Genomic DNA, 18,758 nt, shown 5'->3' with positions numbered 1-18,758 from the left:
GCGAGGGCAGCTGGCAATTTTAAAAGAAACACTTCCGTTTTGGGGAACGTTTTACAATTTCATCTTTCCAAGACATGCAGAGTGTAATTTTTATGACTCTGAGCACTCTGAGGCTCTCTATTCATGGATGTCTGGGGAATCAATTATAGCTCAATTATAAACACTGAGGCTAAATAGACTCAGAACCTTCATCCTTTTGACATTTTTTGAATAAAAAATAGATAAATGACTTATGACTAAATATGAAAAAGATCAATCTGTAGCGTAATTTTAGTACACAGACTGTCTCTCAGCTATATGTGGTTCAGACCACTTCCAGCTGGTTGTTTTGGGGTGTTTTTTTATCATAACTTTGCTGTTGTGGTTCTCTTGTGTCATTTTGAGGAACACGAAGAAGCATAAAACTCTAAAAAGGCACATAGGCAGGCAAAAGTTATTGTGGGCTTCATATAAACCTCTATAGAGCTCTATAAACACCACTTTATATGAATATTGCTTTTCATTGCCTCTACACGCAAACCCCTAAACACACATGAATTTGTTGTACTTTAACGCTTAACACTCTAAAGCATGAAATAATTGCCAGAATTTTTTTAAAATTAAATATTAATGTGAAAATATGAGTTTTAATTTGTACCATATTTTCTAGATTCAGCAGTTATTTGGGGGTTTTTTTTCTTACTAAAAAAATGTATCAAGCAATTTATTTAGGTTTTTTGGTGTGGAAAAAAAACCCACTGATGATGAGGAGTCTGAAAAAGTCACAACATAACTAAAATGAAGAAGACTTGTGCGGTTTTATCTGCTGTGCATATCAATAATTACATGAATTCAAGTTGTAAAAATCATTTGTCTAAAACTGCATGAAACAGAAAAGGACATAACCTTTAACGTGACCTGTGTCCTGTCTTTTGTTGTTAGCGCTTATACAGACAGAGACAAGAGGCAGCGGTGGAGGTGCCGCAGCCCCGCCGTGTTTATAAAGGGGTCCAGATTAAGTGTGGCCTACGCCATTGTGTCACCTGGAAAATGTCACTCCACAGGGGTGAGGAGGGGGAGTCTTAGTTCGAACAGGTTTACAGAAAAACACAGTACTGGAACAGAAAAAGGCATTTCATTTTCTTTCTCTTTTTAAACAAACTAAAACAGACAAACTAAACGTGCCAGGATGATGACGTATCAAATATCTCCCTCGATCGTGTGTTAAATAGCCAGTGATCTACAATGAGCAATGGATTTTCTTTGTGCTATCGAGCCAGATTCCTGCCACAAAAGCCCTGAACAAATAGGCTATTGGATGAGAGTGTTTTTGTCTTCCCATTTCCAAGATATTTCTTGAGAATGACGAGTCACATTAGGAGCAGGGGGAGGAGTAATTTCTGTGTCACATCCCTTTAGCCCGACCTCACTGACTCGCCAACATGAGAGCGTTCTCACTAAAAATTAATCACATTTGCCTTTTTAATGGCATCCCTCATCCTGCTGCCAAGAATTCACAATCATCTTCCTGCTGTTGTGTGGTACTTCAGCAGCCTGGCATGTCTGGTGGTGACAAAGTGATTTCAAGAAGTGTATCAATACTTACATCACCCCTCTGGCCCTTTCTCGTCACTGTTGACACTGCGGCACTCGGAGTAGGCCCAACTGGCAGGAGGCCATCCACTTTAAAGATAAACACACACACACACACACACACACACACACACACACACACACAAACACACACACAGATCTGCAGCAGTGGGTTTAAAATATGTCGTGAAATGAGTTAATATAGTGTTAGGAAAAACTGCATTTACCATGTTGAGGTGCATTTACAGTGAGAGACAGATCAGGTTTGTCAGGTGGCACCTATTGGGTTGAAAAAGTCACCGCTGTCGCTCAATGACATTTTCACGGTGTAACACAGAAGAAGGAAAATGTGACACTAGATGCTCTCTGTTATTTTTAGTGTGGCTTGAATAAAGAGAAAAAGAAAAGACAGAAGAGGAGAGCGATTACAAGTCCACCCTGAAACACCTCTGGGCAATTATTTGGGCTGTTAATTTGAAACATTATTTAAATTACCAGGACCTCTTATCTGAACCAACCAAAATCTGAATCTTCGGATGAGGTTTTAAACACTTTTGAAAACCCTTGGTTCAGTTTCAATGGCCACACCCAGACCCGATTACTGCCAGACCTGTTTAATAAAACAAAAAAACTCAAATAGAAACTGCCTGACAAATTTAAGTTACCTTAAAGATCTCAAAAAACAACGCATCATGCCACGATCTAAAGAAGCAGCTTAAAAACAAAATAATTTACATCCATCAGTCAGGAAAGGATTACAAAGCCATTTCTAAGGCTTTGGGAGTCACGTCATCACATGACAAAGAAACTTAAGGCTCAAATCACAATTCCTTGTTACCTTTAACAGAGGAAACATCTCGTGTTACATGACAACTACTAAAATGAATCTTAAATCCCCTAAAAATCACATAAAACACAGTATATCAATGCGATGATACACACACACTCCATATAACACACTCCTAGCGACTGTGCATGGAGTTTAAACATATGAGCATCTAAAAAAAAATTAGTAAAACACAAATCGAATTTCTTGTAAAGAACCGCGGTGCACAACTTGCAAACTGCAGAATTACGACGATAAGAAGACGCAAAAGTGTCTCCATGGCTTCTGCCATCAAATATTCAGACACACTTGTAATTCCTTGTGAGTGAAAAACCCTGTAAAATGGCTGGGAAACAAAACACTTGTGGTAAAACAATGTTCTGAGGACATCCTGTCAGATTCTTCTCTTTTTTACAGATTTCATCACTGAGCCACTGTGGCGTAAATGCTTTAAAACACTTTGACATAACATGCTGTGTCCAGAGACTCTCTGCTTGTGAATAATGAATCTGCAGTATGTTCTGAACAGCTGTCTTCTTGCAAGATGTTTTTTTTCCTCCAAGGTTTTTTGGTCGCATCCTGTCCTCGAGGTTTTGAAACCTGCATAATTTAACCGATTTACCTGCTTCTCGTGATGATGGCCACCGACCAATCGGTGATTCCTAAACTTGCAACAAGTTGCTGCGATTGGACAAGTAACGGAGAGTCGAGAAGTATGCTCAATTCTTGCAACCCCCCCGCTCTTCATATTTAATTCAGAGGTTGTGTATTTCTTTATGATTGCAACATCTGTTTGCTCCCAGTGCCAGCTCGCTCTGTCAGCCACCCTCTGTTCAATAATTCCTGTTCTGACCCCTAAGAGCCCCTGACATCACAGCGCCGGCTGCTGCTCAAACTTCACTGAGAACAGACACAAAGAGACAGGTGCCTACATGCCACCAAATCATCTGCCTCACAAACCTGGTTCTACATAAACACATCAGTGGTCATGTTGCTCTGGAGTAGGACAGATAAATCCAGTACTCTTCTTTCTATCGTTACCAAATGGCTGATGTTGGACATGGAAAGGGACTTCCTAGGACTAGACAAGTTCAATATTTGCATGAATGTGTCCTTGTGTCAGGAACTGGGAGTGAGAAAATGTGACAACTGCAACTGGCTTAAGCTTTAAGTAATTTATGAATTTTAATTCACCTTTATAGTACAGGCCTGGCAAGTTAATGCTTTAAGATCTAAACTACAACTCCAGCAAGGTTGAATAACACTGAATGTACACATATGAAGAGTTGGCATGCAACTAGTGTGACCAATCTCTGAGCTGTTTTTGCAGGGAATTATGCTCTGAGGCCAAATCATAACTTAGATCCAAAACAATGGATCAAATTGCAGTACTTAGTACAGAGATACTGCATGAAGTGGTCAACAGTGGAGAGCAGCTTACTAAAACAGTGTTGTAGCCTTGAGACACTTCACCAAAACATTAACTCTTGAAAATTGCTTAAATTAAAAGTTCTGTCTTTGAAGCATTCTGTACCTCTGTGTCTTTGACTTGTTGTATAATTATAAACAGAGTTGCTGAAAAGAGCTCAGTCCTTCCTATTTTACAAAAATCCTCTAAAATGAACTAGAAAAAAGACTGAAATAGAAAAGGTGATTCATATTTATGCATATTCATTCATATTTTGAGCTATTTATAATAACTCAATCCTAATCAGTACTCACTGTGCTGCGTGATCTCAGAAAGCACGTGGAAAAGAAAAGGAAAAATCTACACCGTCTCCAAGGTGACATTAGGAAGTTTAAGGTCTTGGGTACAGGCTCGGTTACAATATGGGATGACTTTTCTGATTAACAAAAACACGAGTGAGAGAAATGCCACGCAAAAAAAACCAAAAAAAACCCTCAACACAAATTCAAGTGGGAAACCAAAGCTGGCAGATCTTATCCCAAAGAGCCAATCAACAGGAAAAATATGAACTAGTCATGTTATTGAACTGACTGTTTCAAGATTGTCTTTATACATATGCATGTGATTTAGAATAGCATTTGTTTTTAAATATTTACCTTTTTTCTGATATGACTTTATCAGTTTTGGAATTTTGGCCCACTATTCTTTAGAGTGTTGCTTAAGTCTATTGAGGTTTGCAGGCATTCATTTATGCACAGCTCTCTTGAGGTCCCAACGCAGCATTTCAATCAGGCTGAGGTCTGAACTTGACTGGGTCACTGCAACAACTTTATTCTTTTATTTTTCATGCATTCTCTTGTGGATTGGCTGCTGTTTACTGTTACTTTGGTATACAGAGGAGTTCAAAATATCAAAATGATATTTTTATTTCTAAAGTATAATTGTTGTTGTTGTTGTTATCCATGATTGTTTAAACTTACAGTTTTACTAAAAAAGCTGAAATAAGGCACATTATTTGTTTTATGTCAAATTACAGTTATTTACTTGGACTCCTAATCAGAAAAAAATTGTCTTAGTACTTGAATAATATCATGCTTGATTAATTTGTGACTCCTCAGAGAAGTCCAGTGTGACGGCTCAAATTAGGATAAAAGAAAGAAGAACACCTGTTTATTACTTGCCTAATAAATAGCAATATCATTTTCAGCTTTTACAGATTTCTATAAAATTTGTGTTTTCTTGTTTTTCTGGCAGGTGCTCTAATTTATTTTTTAAGAACTGTATATGAACAAACACACTGGATTTCAAGACTATTTCATAAATTACCAGAGCACCGCAATGGATTGCAGCAGGTTTACACGCATCAGGTCTACTTCCTGTCAACAATTATAACTGATCAAAGTATTTTGTCTGGTTTTCTCAGCGTGATCTTCATTGTCAGAGACACTGAAGGTGGTGGGGTCTATAACAGATGCTACCCACTGACCTTAGAAAACATGGCGGAGGGGCCAGATGTTTGGATGACCTCACAACCTTGGGACCAGCTGATGTGGCAGTGATGGAGATGGGTACTGGCAGAAGAAACTGATCTAGTGGCTACAAAGGTTCCCATTTTTCCCGCTTTTTCTGTTTTGGTCTTTACCCCCGAAAGTGGGCAATCCTGGAAGGCAGGAAAACACAGAGAACAGAGGAAGAGGGATATACAGACACAAAAGAGAAAGAGACATGGAGAGGACTGGTCAGTGGTGCTGACAGTTGTCACAGATGTTGAGTTCAGCACAAAACTCTGCCAGAAGCCATCATGTCAAAGCTAAGTTAGCTGAATGAACAAGAACAACTGCAGGCCCTGCCACTTTAAATCTCGCTCAAAATTCAACAGCTGTTTCTTGAATGAATACAGATGCAAAATAATGATAATAATGTCTACTTAAAGCTCCTACACAGACGTAAACAACCCTTCTTAACCACACCCTGCACGCATGACGTCTCATTAGCTTTGCCCTGTTGCAGCTCTTTTGGTAGATTTAATTTTAGACACAGGGAACATTTTTATGTTTGACACTGAACTGTCAGGAAAATAATAGCTTTTAAATATATATATATATATATATATATATATATATATATATATATATATACACACACACACACATATATGTATACATATATATATATTTGATTTGATATACCTTTATTAGTCCCACAAGGGGAAATTTCATAAGGCTGCCGACCATATATATATATGCTAAATAATTTTTAGTAATTTGTTTATTTCTTTAGATTTTCAAAGCACTAACAACACAACCAAGCAGGGAGTTTTTAAAGCTGTTAAAAACCCGTAAAGCATTTTTGTCATGTGTATCAACAGTGCTGCTTCAACATCATTTCTCCTCAAATCAACGCTTGTGCTTGTCGATTCTGGCATGTGAAATTCTTAACATTTTGACTGGGTGCATCTTGGCTCTGAGCATCTTCACTCAGCTCGGAGAATGTCTTTGTGCCAAGGCCACAGCCTGTGGCGGTTTTCCTAGTGACAGATGAGCATGTCAACATGTTTGTGTGTGCGTGCGTGTGTGTGGTGAAACAATAGGCCTGGTAAGCTGTGAACTGTGCTATCAGGCACAAAACTGCCAAGCTATCCAGTACGCAGTCTACCAGCGCTCTAATCAGATATTTTAAATCTGCATGTAAGTCTGTAAAATGTTACCAAGTGAATAGAGGTGCACCTGAGGGGACACACAAACAAAACTTTTGAAACACTTTTTTATTGGTCTACATCGTTCAGCCTCGAATTACCCTCACCTACAACAGCAAAGAGTGAAAAATAATGACAACAGAGAACTGCGACATGCGAATCTAAATGTGTTCGTCCTGTCTCCAGGCCTGTTGGCAAAGGGCAGCTCAGCTGTAGCAGGCAGACTGTGTGAACAGCAGACTATGAACATCTCTCCACAGGCCATACCAAGGTGTCTAATCCAGGAAACGCTGTGAACACACACCCTGTGGGCTCCCACAGTGCACCATGCAGCCGAGATCCAACCATAGCACTGCAACGAAACCATCCGTCTCACCTAACTAGTGTGTCTAATGTAAAGTTAGAAAAGTCTTCCATTTTTATGACACATAAAAAATATGCTAATAAGGTAAGATCACTCAGTTTGTATTCTTATACAGATCAGCTCAATGACTCATTTATTGAGGGATGAATATTAAATTAGGTGCAAATAAGGATTACATTTAAAGTGTAATATAGCTAGGCAGTTTTAAGATCTTGGACACAACGCTTATTTTTTTGCATGCATTAGATTAAGACTGTTGGAAAATTTTGATATCTTCATGAATGTCCAAAGAAGCATTTTAAAGATGCTTCGTGGATTTGTAAAATGAGTAAAGCTGGTTATTAAATTGTCTTGAATTTTTAGTTGATAAATATGAATAAACCAGTCTAAACTAGTGATATTTAATCAAATGCTGACTTTTTTACTGAACAGAAGGGTGACTTTATTAAAAAAAAAATGTGCAGAGATAAATTTATCAATAATTCGTTTACACATTTCAGCACTTTACCTGAAGAAATATTGCCAGCTCGTCTACGAGTGTGTCTGCTGTCCAGCACCTGTCAAAGCAGCTGAGTGTCACCCACATCACAGGGTGTTGCAAAATGACAGCTCCCAATGTCTGCAAAGATGAAGCCTCGGGAAGGAAAAAAAAAAAAAAACAGGACAGATCTAAATTTCATACTCCCAAGTATATCAAAGTGACTCCTGTCAGCATTGCATCAAAGCAGAGAAACAGGAACTGTTCATTTTTACAGCTCGGAGTGGGACTGTGGAGGGGCTTTCTTGTAGGGGGGGAAACAGGCTGGGAAGGTGAGCACCGTAAATTATGCTGGGTGACTTACAGGGAAAACGATGACAATGAAAAGCACCTTGTCAAAAATCCCCTTGTTTGGAAGTATGACAGCGGAGTGAAAATGAGGTCCTGACACAGGGTGAAGGGAGACAAAAAAAGTCGGTTTCCACAGATCGAGTTTCTTTATGTTGAAAAGCTGCATCCGTGTGGACTTCATCTGACACTGCAAGTCTGCTGGTGACAGTGCTGCCTGCATGGTGCAACACTGTGGTAACACCTGTGATTTCGTCTTAGATCTTTTCAGGAAATTCTGTTTCATCAGTTGCGTTTTTCTTTCCCTTTTCTTTTTTTTGGGATGTAGCCAATACTGGTAAAAATATCAATCTGACTCAAATATGAAAGTGTGGATTACAATTTACAACAGATTTTTTCATTGTTTTATTCGAAGGGGCCGTTTTTGTGGAGCAGAAAACAAGTGCAGACAAAAAAAAAAGAGATCAGAGCTAAACACAAAATAACATTGACAATTACCATGGGGCAAGCCTTTTTACCTAAGAAAGCTGAATAAACAAGTGAGTGTCTTTGCCTCTATAGGCCTACAGTGCTACAAGATACAGAGATACAACTTGTGCGGAGATGACAAATATTGAGACTTGAGGCTAAAAGAAAACCAAGGCAACCAAAATCTGGTTTTGTCCCAGGGCCAAAGCCTGCACTGCACTGTGGGCCACTTCTGATTTCTGCACTAGCTGGTGTAACGCAACCAGCCATGCATTAGCATTGGCCCTCCAGTTAGAGCGGGCTCTTAGGATCCTGTCACCCGAACTTATCATACACTCTTGTTTTTCATGCACACACGGCAGACACAAAAAACAAACATGGAAGAGCAGCTTGCTAGCTTGCTTTTACTGGACACAGATCTCTTTGAGCTTCCTGTTGTCTTCAGATTATGTTCACATTTTTAGAAACATTTAATCCTGCTCAGACCGCTAAAGCATCTCCAGCAGGGCTGCTCCTCTACACAACATAAAAGCTTGAATCTACCTGAATATAAAGCTGCCCCATCTCCCTCACCACTTAGAGGGGGGGCCTGAGCTAGAATACAAAGTTCAACAACTGTGAAGAAGGAACTATTAAAGAGGACACACAAAGCAGTGACCTTGACTGACAAGTGCTCTTCATTCTGGCCATAAACAGCAGTGGGGCCTGATAAGTGTTCACCGGTGCGGGAAGTAATGACCTATCCGTCAGCAGTGGTTGGGCTGTGTGAGGTAGTATAAATGGAACATACATAATGTACAGCAATAATACCAGCACGCTCACAGCCTAATGTATTATCATTATTCTTGGGGACCAGGGTTTTTTCCCCCCTCCTCTAACCCCGAACAGCGTGCCTCAACAAGGCGGTTAAATGCCTTCCGGCCACGATAATTTTATTCTAATCTTTGTTCCATATTATAATTTTCATGGTCAGAAATACACCAGGAAGCAACAGCACGTTTCTATCAAGGGCTAAACAGAACACAGGTCATAACTGGGGGTTTTATGTGACTGTATAACCACTCGTTCTCAGTGCACCAGTCAATTTACGATAAGAATGGAGAAAGCAGTAAATTTATGTGTGATGGCCCATCTCAAACAACATCGTTATGTGCTGAACTAGCTTCTGATAGCATAGCTGAACCTTCTTAAAAAAGGTTATTGGAAATTCCAATATTTCCAACATTAAGGTACATTATCAAATTTTACTACAAAGTTAAAATAAGTTTGGGGGGAAAAAACAAAACACCTGGCGTCTATGTAAAAGCTTCAACCTAATACAAATAATTCAAGTTAAAGGCCATTACTGAACACAGAAACTCCATCAACATCCTGTAGTACATACAGCTCATCATACTCAAATGTAATTATAGACAGACACCAGCGTGAGGAGGTACACTGCTGACAGAGTCACCACTGGACAGAACAGAGTCACTTCCTTCTCAGCTGATTATGCAAGTCTGCATTTACTGCAGACGAACGTGCACAGTATCAAACATTACACATCTTCAGCAGACAGATAGGAGCTGAAAAGTTAGACTGAATGTAAAAAACAAAAAACAAAACAATGAGTGATTTCTTAGCCTGCAGGGAAAAGTGAATATAAGACTACAGCCAGTTAGCTTAAACTAGCTTAAAAAATCCACTGCGTTGTGAAATTTTGATGATTTTGATACACATCATTCTTGACATTGTTGGATCATCTCATGCTTACTATCCCAGAAAGACTTTTTTTTTACATATAAAATAAAGTTACTATCGCAAACAGTCAGAAGCAACTCCTGGCAATCTTAGTTAGCACTCAGAATTAGATGCATCTGATCCTTTTAATCTGAAATGTATTTGAGAGAAGATTTCTTGAATTATTTTATGCCAGTTATGTGCTGCAAGCCAGCAGGGAGCCAGATGATCAGTTCAACAACACCTGTGGTACTCAAGCTTTATGACAATAAAGCTTGAGTATTTATACTGCATAGTGCCAAATCACAACAACAGGCGCCTCAAAGCACTTTATGTTATTATATTATTATTTAAGATAAAGACTCTACAAAAATACAGAGAAAACATCAACAATCAGACTATCCACTGTTATCAAAAATCTGGCAAAAGCGGGAGGGAAAAACTCTCTTTTAACAGGAAGAAATTTCCAACAGAATCAGGCTCACGAAGAGGCAGCCATCTGCCGTGACCAGTTAGAGTTGAGGGAAGGGAGAGAGGACAAAAGCTACGCTGTGGAAGAGAGTCAGAAATTCATAATTATAAATGACTTAGTGCACAGTGGTGCATAAACTGATAGAGTCAAAAGATGTGTGTGAAGGAAGAAACACTTCCCAGTGCATCATGGGAAGCCCCCAGAAGTCCAAAACTATTCAGCGTAACTAAGGAAGGACTCAGGTTTGTTCTCGACATTGTAGGGCACCAACAGACTGTACATAAAAAATGGACAGCTTCAGGTCTGAAACATGAAGAAATGTTTTGTTTTAAGCCTCATTAGCCAAAAGCATCCCACTTAGCAACACAATGAAGAACGTATGAACCTTGATAACCAAGATAGCTACCTCTAGAATTAGCAGACCAACCCTTTAAATATGGTCACACCTAGTTTCAAAAGATTAAGATGCGACAACCAAAATTTATAACTTGAGGTAGTTATGTTAAATTCCTCATACATTCATTACATGGTGGCTGCTTCCATCTTTGATATACAGTCTAAGGACCACGTTTCAGTTTCTTATTTCCTAAAAAGGCAGAAAATTGTTGTATCACTCAAAGCTGCTGTAGTGGATATATAACATTTTTAAGAGACTATGACAAAAGTTTGTCTGATTAATAGCTTCAGATAAGTATAATCAACTTCAAGGAGTGGAGCATTAGCATTAATCTATTCATCGTGAGTCAAATGAGTCAACAGTAAAGTATTTTGTTTCTTTCACGGCAGAATATTGAACAAAACTTATCACATCCCAAAATATACCTAGTGATAGCTCATTCTGTCTAGTTGCTGTACTAGTTGTGCTGAGAGTAATAATGTAACGCCATTAATTAGCAGGCATTTCTGAGGCCTCCCACACACATATCGCATCAAAGTCACAGCCAGTGTCCTTATCCAAAACTCATTTCTACTCCACAAAAACACGGATATGCAGTGCTACTACGCAACGTAACATTCCCGTAATGCTGCATATCACAGAAATCAATTCCCAGATACATTTTCGAAAATACAGAAAGGGCAGTAGTTAAAATGTTGACTGTAAAAAAAAGTAGCTGTAATGGTTTTAGCAATGAGAATATTCTTGTCACATTTAAGCATTACAAATCTTGCGTGCATTCCCGTCTCATCTCTCCCAGGTATCCCTACAGAGCAGAGAAAAATGAAGGATGCCTCTAAAGCTTGGAGACAGTAATCTCCCCAGTGGAGGTCAAATCTAACATGGCAGGTTAGTGTCTGTGGAGATTGACAGCCTCGAGAAATACTGCTGCCAGGCACCCACAATGCACAGTGACAGTGAACACCTCCCAGGAAAAAGGCTGGTTACCAAGCCTTATAGAGCGACTGTCAGAGGGCGCCTGTTGTCAGAGCTGCTGCCAACTCTGCACTGACAGACTCTGTCAACCTATCTCTATCATATCGAAGCCATCTCAATCATGCGAACACCAAGCTGATCTAACCTGAACACATCTTTATCAGAAGCGTTCGCAGGCAACATTTATTCTTCCTGCATTTAAACCGTTTTCATCCAACAGGAATTTATCCACAGTTGAACAATTGAACATTTGCAGTTTCCAGTTTCTCAAATTGTAGAATTTGCTAATCTTTCTCTGTCAAAATGCAAATTAAGCAACATATCATCAAAATAAACTAGATTTTTTTCATTTTGTACATTAATTCTGCAGTTAATTGAAAAAAGACAACATAATCATTTTGCTCCATGTAAACATGTATATGGAATATAAGTGCCATAATATATGTTGTTTACTGATACTCTGTAGAGAAATGCTGTACAGCAGACCACTAATTGCATGAAATATGTTATCTTACAGGCTTGTGCTGTCTGCGTTTCATAAACAAAGGCTGACAGATCATGCCCTAAACCAGTGACCCTGCTGTGAGCATATGCACTAATGCAAGGTCACACTGGAGACTGGCCACATGAGGAGAAAACAGCCATCTAATTTGCTTTGTGAGCCCAGCAGACAAACTCCTGATGTAGTCATCACAGGCTGCTATAACATGTCAGTGTGTTAAATGGGAACCTTTTTCATTAGGAGCCCTAATAAGTGTCCCATGTATGAAACAGAGATTCCTTTCTCTTTTATGTCTGAGGCAGAAAAAAAATGACAAGGAGAATTTCGCTGCCAAAAACATGTTATACTCTCGGCGTCGAGGAGGCTTTGTTGGCTCTCACAGTGCTCAGCTGTGTACAAAAGCATAGCAGCTGATTTTCATAATGACAGGTGGCCATCTTTAAAATAATAATACCAGCCACAAACAACCGTGGTTGGCCTATTTAGCAATTGATAAAAGAACATCGCAACAGCTTCTGGTCCCCTTGGGGTCTAAATACTGATATAAAATCTATATAAATGAGTGAAGGTTGAGGAACCATGACTTTTAAATAGAAGCAATATTTTAGATATTATACATAAAGATACATGTTTTTGCAATATATTTCTGCAGAACAGCTGTTACAGATAAGGAAGTGTCACTGGTTTGATAAACATGGGTGGAGGTTGAGTGTTGATGGCAGCATGCTATAAAGGAGGGGGTGATGGTGGTTGAGAGAGAGGGGGTGGGTTATTGAATCCAGAAAAGACAGGCAGACGTACAGACAAACAGACCTATAGCCTGACGCCGTTCCCCCTCATCCTCTGCTTGCCCTTTGTCATGCACCCTCCTCACCTCCAGAGCTGTCACTGGCTTGTCAGAACCAATCACAGGATGCCATGCTGTCTGCCAGCCATGTACCAGTTTGGACAGGATGACATCAAATTTCTGGTGCTACGTGTCAAGGACCATATGAAAACAGATGTCCTCATTACTGGGTTGCCCCGTGCTTTAGACTACTTATTCAACTTTTCACAGATCAGGGGATTAAGGAACATCACAAGGTTTTTTAACTCTAATCTTATTATTCGTTCAAGTTAATGTTAAAATATTGGAAAAAAAACAATTAAATAGCGTTTGCCATAAATAATATTGTCTTTTACGTTGATGGCGTAAGACTAAGGAGAGAAAAACAGCAAACTAAAATCCAGTCAAAGCCCGCTCACACTGTGATAAAACGGTTACATGTCCAAGCCCAGTGTTATGCATATATGAGGCCCTCTGAGATCCAGCATGACAAAAGTAACTTTATTGAATAGGACAGATCGCTGCTTGTCTGACTGACTTAATCTGTTTGATTGAGCAACGGGATGCCTTCGGCTTCACAAGTCCTTCAAAGGCCGCAGATTCTGCAAGTGTGAAAAAAGAGGGAGGAGAAAAAAAAGAAAAAATATCCCCCTACAACCCTTCTTCTGCAACAGACATGCACACATACACACAGCAGTGCAGCTTTTGGAGGGCTTATTTATGAGCTTTAAACATCTTATTCATTGCCCTACCACCCAAGCCTTTTTCAGATCATCAGCCTCTGACAAAGACTGCAAGCTTGGAAAATCTGTCATCTGTCAGCGTCATTGATTAGGAGCAGAACTCTGGGCGGATGATGAGGCTTCACTGCAGCCAGCCGTTGAGGAGTAATAAAGGGCAGAGTTGAAAAGTATCTCCCCCCCCCCACAATAATACTGCCGCTGCAATTTTCCTCTAGAATCAATAGCGTGCCACATTACAGAGCCATACATTCATTTCCTCATGCTTCACGATCTTATTATGGGAATCCAACTTTCCACTCCGCCCCCTTTTTTCACCCAGCCGTCCACACACAAAGCAGAACTCAGCTATCATTGTGCTTGATCTGAATTTTATTTAGAGCTCCATATGCTTCTCCAGCCTCCTCTCAAAGCCCGGTGTTGATGCTTGGCCTCTCTTGGCCCGTTAACCATTAAAAGAGGGGCCACTCTGTCACTGCACTGCTTATTGTGAGCCTAGGAGGTTAAGAGACAAAAGTGTGAGATCATGAATGAGTGGCTGGCAGTCTATTGGAGGTTGCCGCAGATCTGAAATGAGAAACTGCACCTGATGCATGCATTTTGAAAGAGAACCGGGGGTTATTTTGTCTCCCCGAGTGCCCCATTAAACGCAACGACTGGCACGCCTATCAACACCTCGGCAAAGGAGAGGCTCGTCGGTGTGGCGCTGTGGACTTATGGGATTTGCTTATTGTTTCTCTGCTGCTGTCTGAACTAAATGCAGCTAAATACCTACTGAGATCTCCTGGCTGCTATGAGCATCCAGACTAACATTCAGCTAAACACGAGACAACAGAGGAGCTGGATGAAACCCCAGAGATACTCTACACCTCACGGCGGGGACAAAGCACCAGAATTGTCCTTCTGCTGTTTCAGGTCCTTCTCTGCACACACATTTCTCTACACTTTCTCCCCTCAAAATACCCAAAGCCGTGTCTCTCAGTCTCTAGGTCCCCCCTTAGTGACAATTTGTCCACATCAGAGAACCATCATCTCTAACAAGATCTGACTCGTGACACACAGATGGGGAGGGGCTGGACACGGGCAGTGCTAGCGCTGGGTGCCTGCCTGCCTGCCCTGGGGCTACAGAAAAACGCCATGCTCAGACTGCCGTGTGAGAGAACACAACTGCTTTCTGCTAAACTCTGCTTTTCCACCATAAGCTCTACCAGCCCACAGCCGGCATCGCTGGGCCATTACAAATGAATGAGATGCAATAAAATGTCAAGAAAAAACAACAAAAAGGGAATGCTACTCTTTATATTATTAAACACAAGAAACTGAAATGTAATATACAGCCTAAAAGTGCAGAAAACTATTTTTAATCATGACATTTGTCACACTAAGACCTTTAAAGTTATTCATAGCTGTTAACAAGCTTAGCGAGTGCTACAAAGAACAACAGACTGCATTATAACACAAGGAACTTCATTACTGCAAGAAGAGAAAAGATTTTCAAAGCATCCAAACACAATAAGCCTGTGACCAAGCAGTAAGTCATGTGAAATAAGCTTTGTATTGTGACAGAAAGAACAGACCCTATCAGGCCCTCATTTATTCATCTGTCAACCCACACACGGGAAGAGCCGGGAAAAATTTTTCTTTGGTGCCTTAAGGCAACTGTCATTAACTCTGCCATCAACATCATCCAGAAGTTTCACGAGTGTGCTAGAATATCATAAATAATGTCAACTTCCATCTCTAAACAAGACCTTTTTAGTAATGGCATTATATTGCCTGCATATGTTGGTTTAATGTCGGGTTACACAAAGACCCTCAGATATGAACTTTCCATTATTCTGACGACATTTAAATGCTTCGACTTCATGTTTGAATGAGCGCATGAGGTCGGATCTCGTTAGATCATGTCTAACATGTCTTTCACAAAGAAGTCCAAACTTCATGCAGGCATACACAAAATTACAACACAGAGACTTGGGCCATTGCTACCTACAGCGGGCGTCACCGTGGGCTGTCGTCTGTGCATTTGTCTCTTGAATTTTACGAGTCACTCAGGTCAATAAAGAGCAAGACTGTATGGAGAATGCACTAAACAGCTATAAGGAACATTATCGTTCAAAGTGAGCGATGTATGAATGCCAGATTGATGAACACAACAACGGTGTACATCTCACACACACACACACACACAGACACACACTGAACTTATTTTTACACCCCCACACGTGTGGACTCGCAGCCTCTCTGTTCCGGTCAAGTGCTTCAGCCAGGACAACAACGTATGCAATTAGGTCATGCTGGTCAGTGTCACCCACACGGGGGACAACAGTCATTATGAATTTCAAATAAAAGTTAAATCGTACCAGGAAAGAGGACAGGAAATTGTCCAGAGGAATACTAAGTAACAAAACAGAAAAATAAATTGCAGAATACACATTTTACATGATATGAATAAAATTTTAATTTGATGGGCTTAGCCGGTACCAATCTTTTTCGTATCAGCGTAAAAAATCATAACAACCTAACAACAATCCTTCCTTTCTGTTTCTTATCTTTCTATTTGATTTCTCAGTAAGATCATCACTGCATCATCACTCTGGAAACCTACATATTAAATATAAATGCAGAGCAATAAAATCAGTGTTATTAAAAACCCAAAATAAGCAGAAATATCTAGTTTTGAATGAATCTGCTTTTGCTCCAAACGCATGAAATTGTTGCATTTTTTTGTTTTTACCAAAATGTATTCATGTAGTCCCAGCCAATCTTCTTAGTCCAAGCCAAGTAACGAACAATGATCTCTTTATTTCTGTGTTTCACTATGATTGCAAAGTGGGAGAAGCGGCAGGTTTAGGACAGCCGCAAACAATAAGACCGACCACAGAATCACAGGAGTTATGTTATGGCTGTTTCAACTGTTTTTTTTAGAGAATTCATGATTATATCCACATTTGGTATGTCAAAAAAGCACAGTGCAAGTGCAACCAGAAAAGTTGTGGCGTATAACATGTGTGTAAAACAGTTGATGGGAACAGCAGGGTAATAAGAAATATTAGCTAAGTTAACAGTTATAGGTCTTTTGGCCTGGCACTGGTCAACTTGTGCACAGCGTGCTTACAAGCTTGCAATACCCTGGCAGAAACCTTGAGCATCCATGAGCCTCAAATTAACAGGAATTTTCCTTCTGCACTCCTGGCTGCCAACCATGGACTCCCACCAACACCAGCAACACCTTTTTCATGCAAGTAAAATGGAAATTAAAGACAAAATTGTGTTGCTTTTAATTACCAACATACATTTGAAACTCTTAGAGTTAAGCAGCTCACTCAAGCAGTGCACAAAACTAAAACAAATCAACATTTTGATGCTCCTAATAATGTTTCCCGTCTTTACTACCATGCGATATTTTCATGCTTCCACTCTCCTGCAGTACCCCCCAACCCTGCTGGCTGCTCTCACATTCTCACCTCACTCTCCTGGCCCTCTGGCCCTAATCCCTGGCTCTGGCTCTTGACAACCTCACCCACTGAGCTACAGATTGGCCGGCACACAATGCCCCAGATCCTCATTCACCAACACAATGCACTCACCGGCCATACACCTTCCCTTCTCTTTAACTCTCTGACCACATCCCTTCTGTCCAATCCCTCATTTTTCTTTCCCCTTCATTCATTCTCTTCGTTCATTTAATTTCCTCAAGCTCTCTCCAAGTCTGTCTCTCTTGCTCCGACTCTGTCTTTCTGCCAACTTGGTGGCGACTGGTGGGGCAAAACACAGAAACCGTCTCCCGCCTGGTTTCATTGCAGGGCATCGTGAGCAGGACGAGCCAGACCTCACAAAGCCATTGCAGAGTGAAACAAAGGTTGTGTGCTCCATCATTCAAACCGGGGCCACTCCGACAGCTGCCTCCGCCACGCTCACACTGACAAACGGCCAGAAAAACAGATGGTTTGTGCATTCATGACCAGTTTAGTGGAAGCCCAGGAGTCACCCCCATTCAAGGGGAGGGTTTTTGTCAGCTATTCCGTGATAAAGCTTTTCAGTCTGGTAGAAAATTAGAAATGCATTTTAAAATTGTCCCTTAATTATTGAGGTCATCCCGGCCCCATGGAGGAGAGAGGAAAGAGCTGAGGCTCTGGCTTTGTGACACATGACTGATCTGAAAAGATGGGCTGCCTCATTTCATTTTTTGAATCCTGCCAACACATTAACATACATTTGTCAGTTGCTTCTGAAGAGCAGATGCATTGAATGTTAGAAGCTAGCTATCCTCCGAGGAGAGAAAAGTTCATCATCTCAACATCTGATCAATACTGACACTGAAATCGTTCCCCCCACTGAAAATTAGCTTAATAAAGAATACTCCCCCTCGTTAGGTCAATTAGGTACTTTTTTCATACCTGCAATGCATTCATGCTTTCTTGTGAGGGACCCGTGCTGTTCCCTTATCGGGACTTTCTCATCTTCTGTCAGTCACAACGACACATGCAAGCACATCTGCATAGCGTTGATAGCTGAAGAGTGTGACCAAGCTCTGAGTCTTACACCACCTCCTCACTTTTAAACTCATTTAGATTAAAAATGGCCCAAGAAAAGAGAGAAGTAGACCCTTACCTTTCAGCCCAGCTCAGTCCTGGGTAAGCTTTGTCTGTTCTAAAAGCCTTTATTTAAAGTATACAATATGGAGTTCATATGAATTTCAACCCTTAAAGAATGAAATTCAAACAGGCAAGGATAGCATGTGTAATATTTGACATTTCACAACTTTAGACAATACATAAACAAGTATATGAGACTGAGACAACCACAATAATGGTGTATGTCATGTCATTAAAGAGAGCTTAACAATTGCTTTAAAGCACTGAGGCGTGAACCATAGTGGGGCTTCTGAGCATCATCATCAAGCTGTTGGCAAGACACCCCAAAAAAGTCATTTCCAATTGCGAGAGAAAGCATTCACCATGTTGA

The 18,758-nt window shown here is 40.4% G+C and overlaps 1 protein-coding gene across 1 annotated transcript in view; it reads right to left on the bottom strand.

Annotated features, from left to right (window-relative positions):
• Positions 1 to 853: 853 nt before the first annotated feature.
• LOC143420419 (uncharacterized) overlaps positions 854 to 18,758 on the bottom strand; it is a 37,382-nt gene continuing 19,477 nt past the window's right edge. Inside the window, exons 3-7 of the mRNA XM_076888578.1 lie at positions 7,374 to 7,499; positions 5,293 to 5,466; positions 1,800 to 1,851; positions 1,586 to 1,662; positions 854 to 859 (exon numbers count right to left, since the gene is read on the bottom strand). Of these exons, the coding sequence (XP_076744693.1) occupies positions 854 to 859; positions 1,586 to 1,662; positions 1,800 to 1,851; positions 5,293 to 5,466; positions 7,374 to 7,499 (435 nt within the window). The remainder of the gene's footprint in view (positions 860 to 1,585; positions 1,663 to 1,799; positions 1,852 to 5,292; positions 5,467 to 7,373; positions 7,500 to 18,758) is intronic.

The sequence above is a fragment of the Maylandia zebra genome, linkage group LG9 (assembly GCF_041146795.1).
Source record: "Maylandia zebra isolate NMK-2024a linkage group LG9, Mzebra_GT3a, whole genome shotgun sequence".
In the NCBI taxonomy this organism is placed as follows: Eukaryota; Metazoa; Chordata; class Actinopteri; order Cichliformes; family Cichlidae; genus Maylandia; species Maylandia zebra.
The sequence above is the reverse complement of the archived record's forward strand: the minus strand, read 5'-3'. Positions and strand labels throughout refer to the sequence as shown.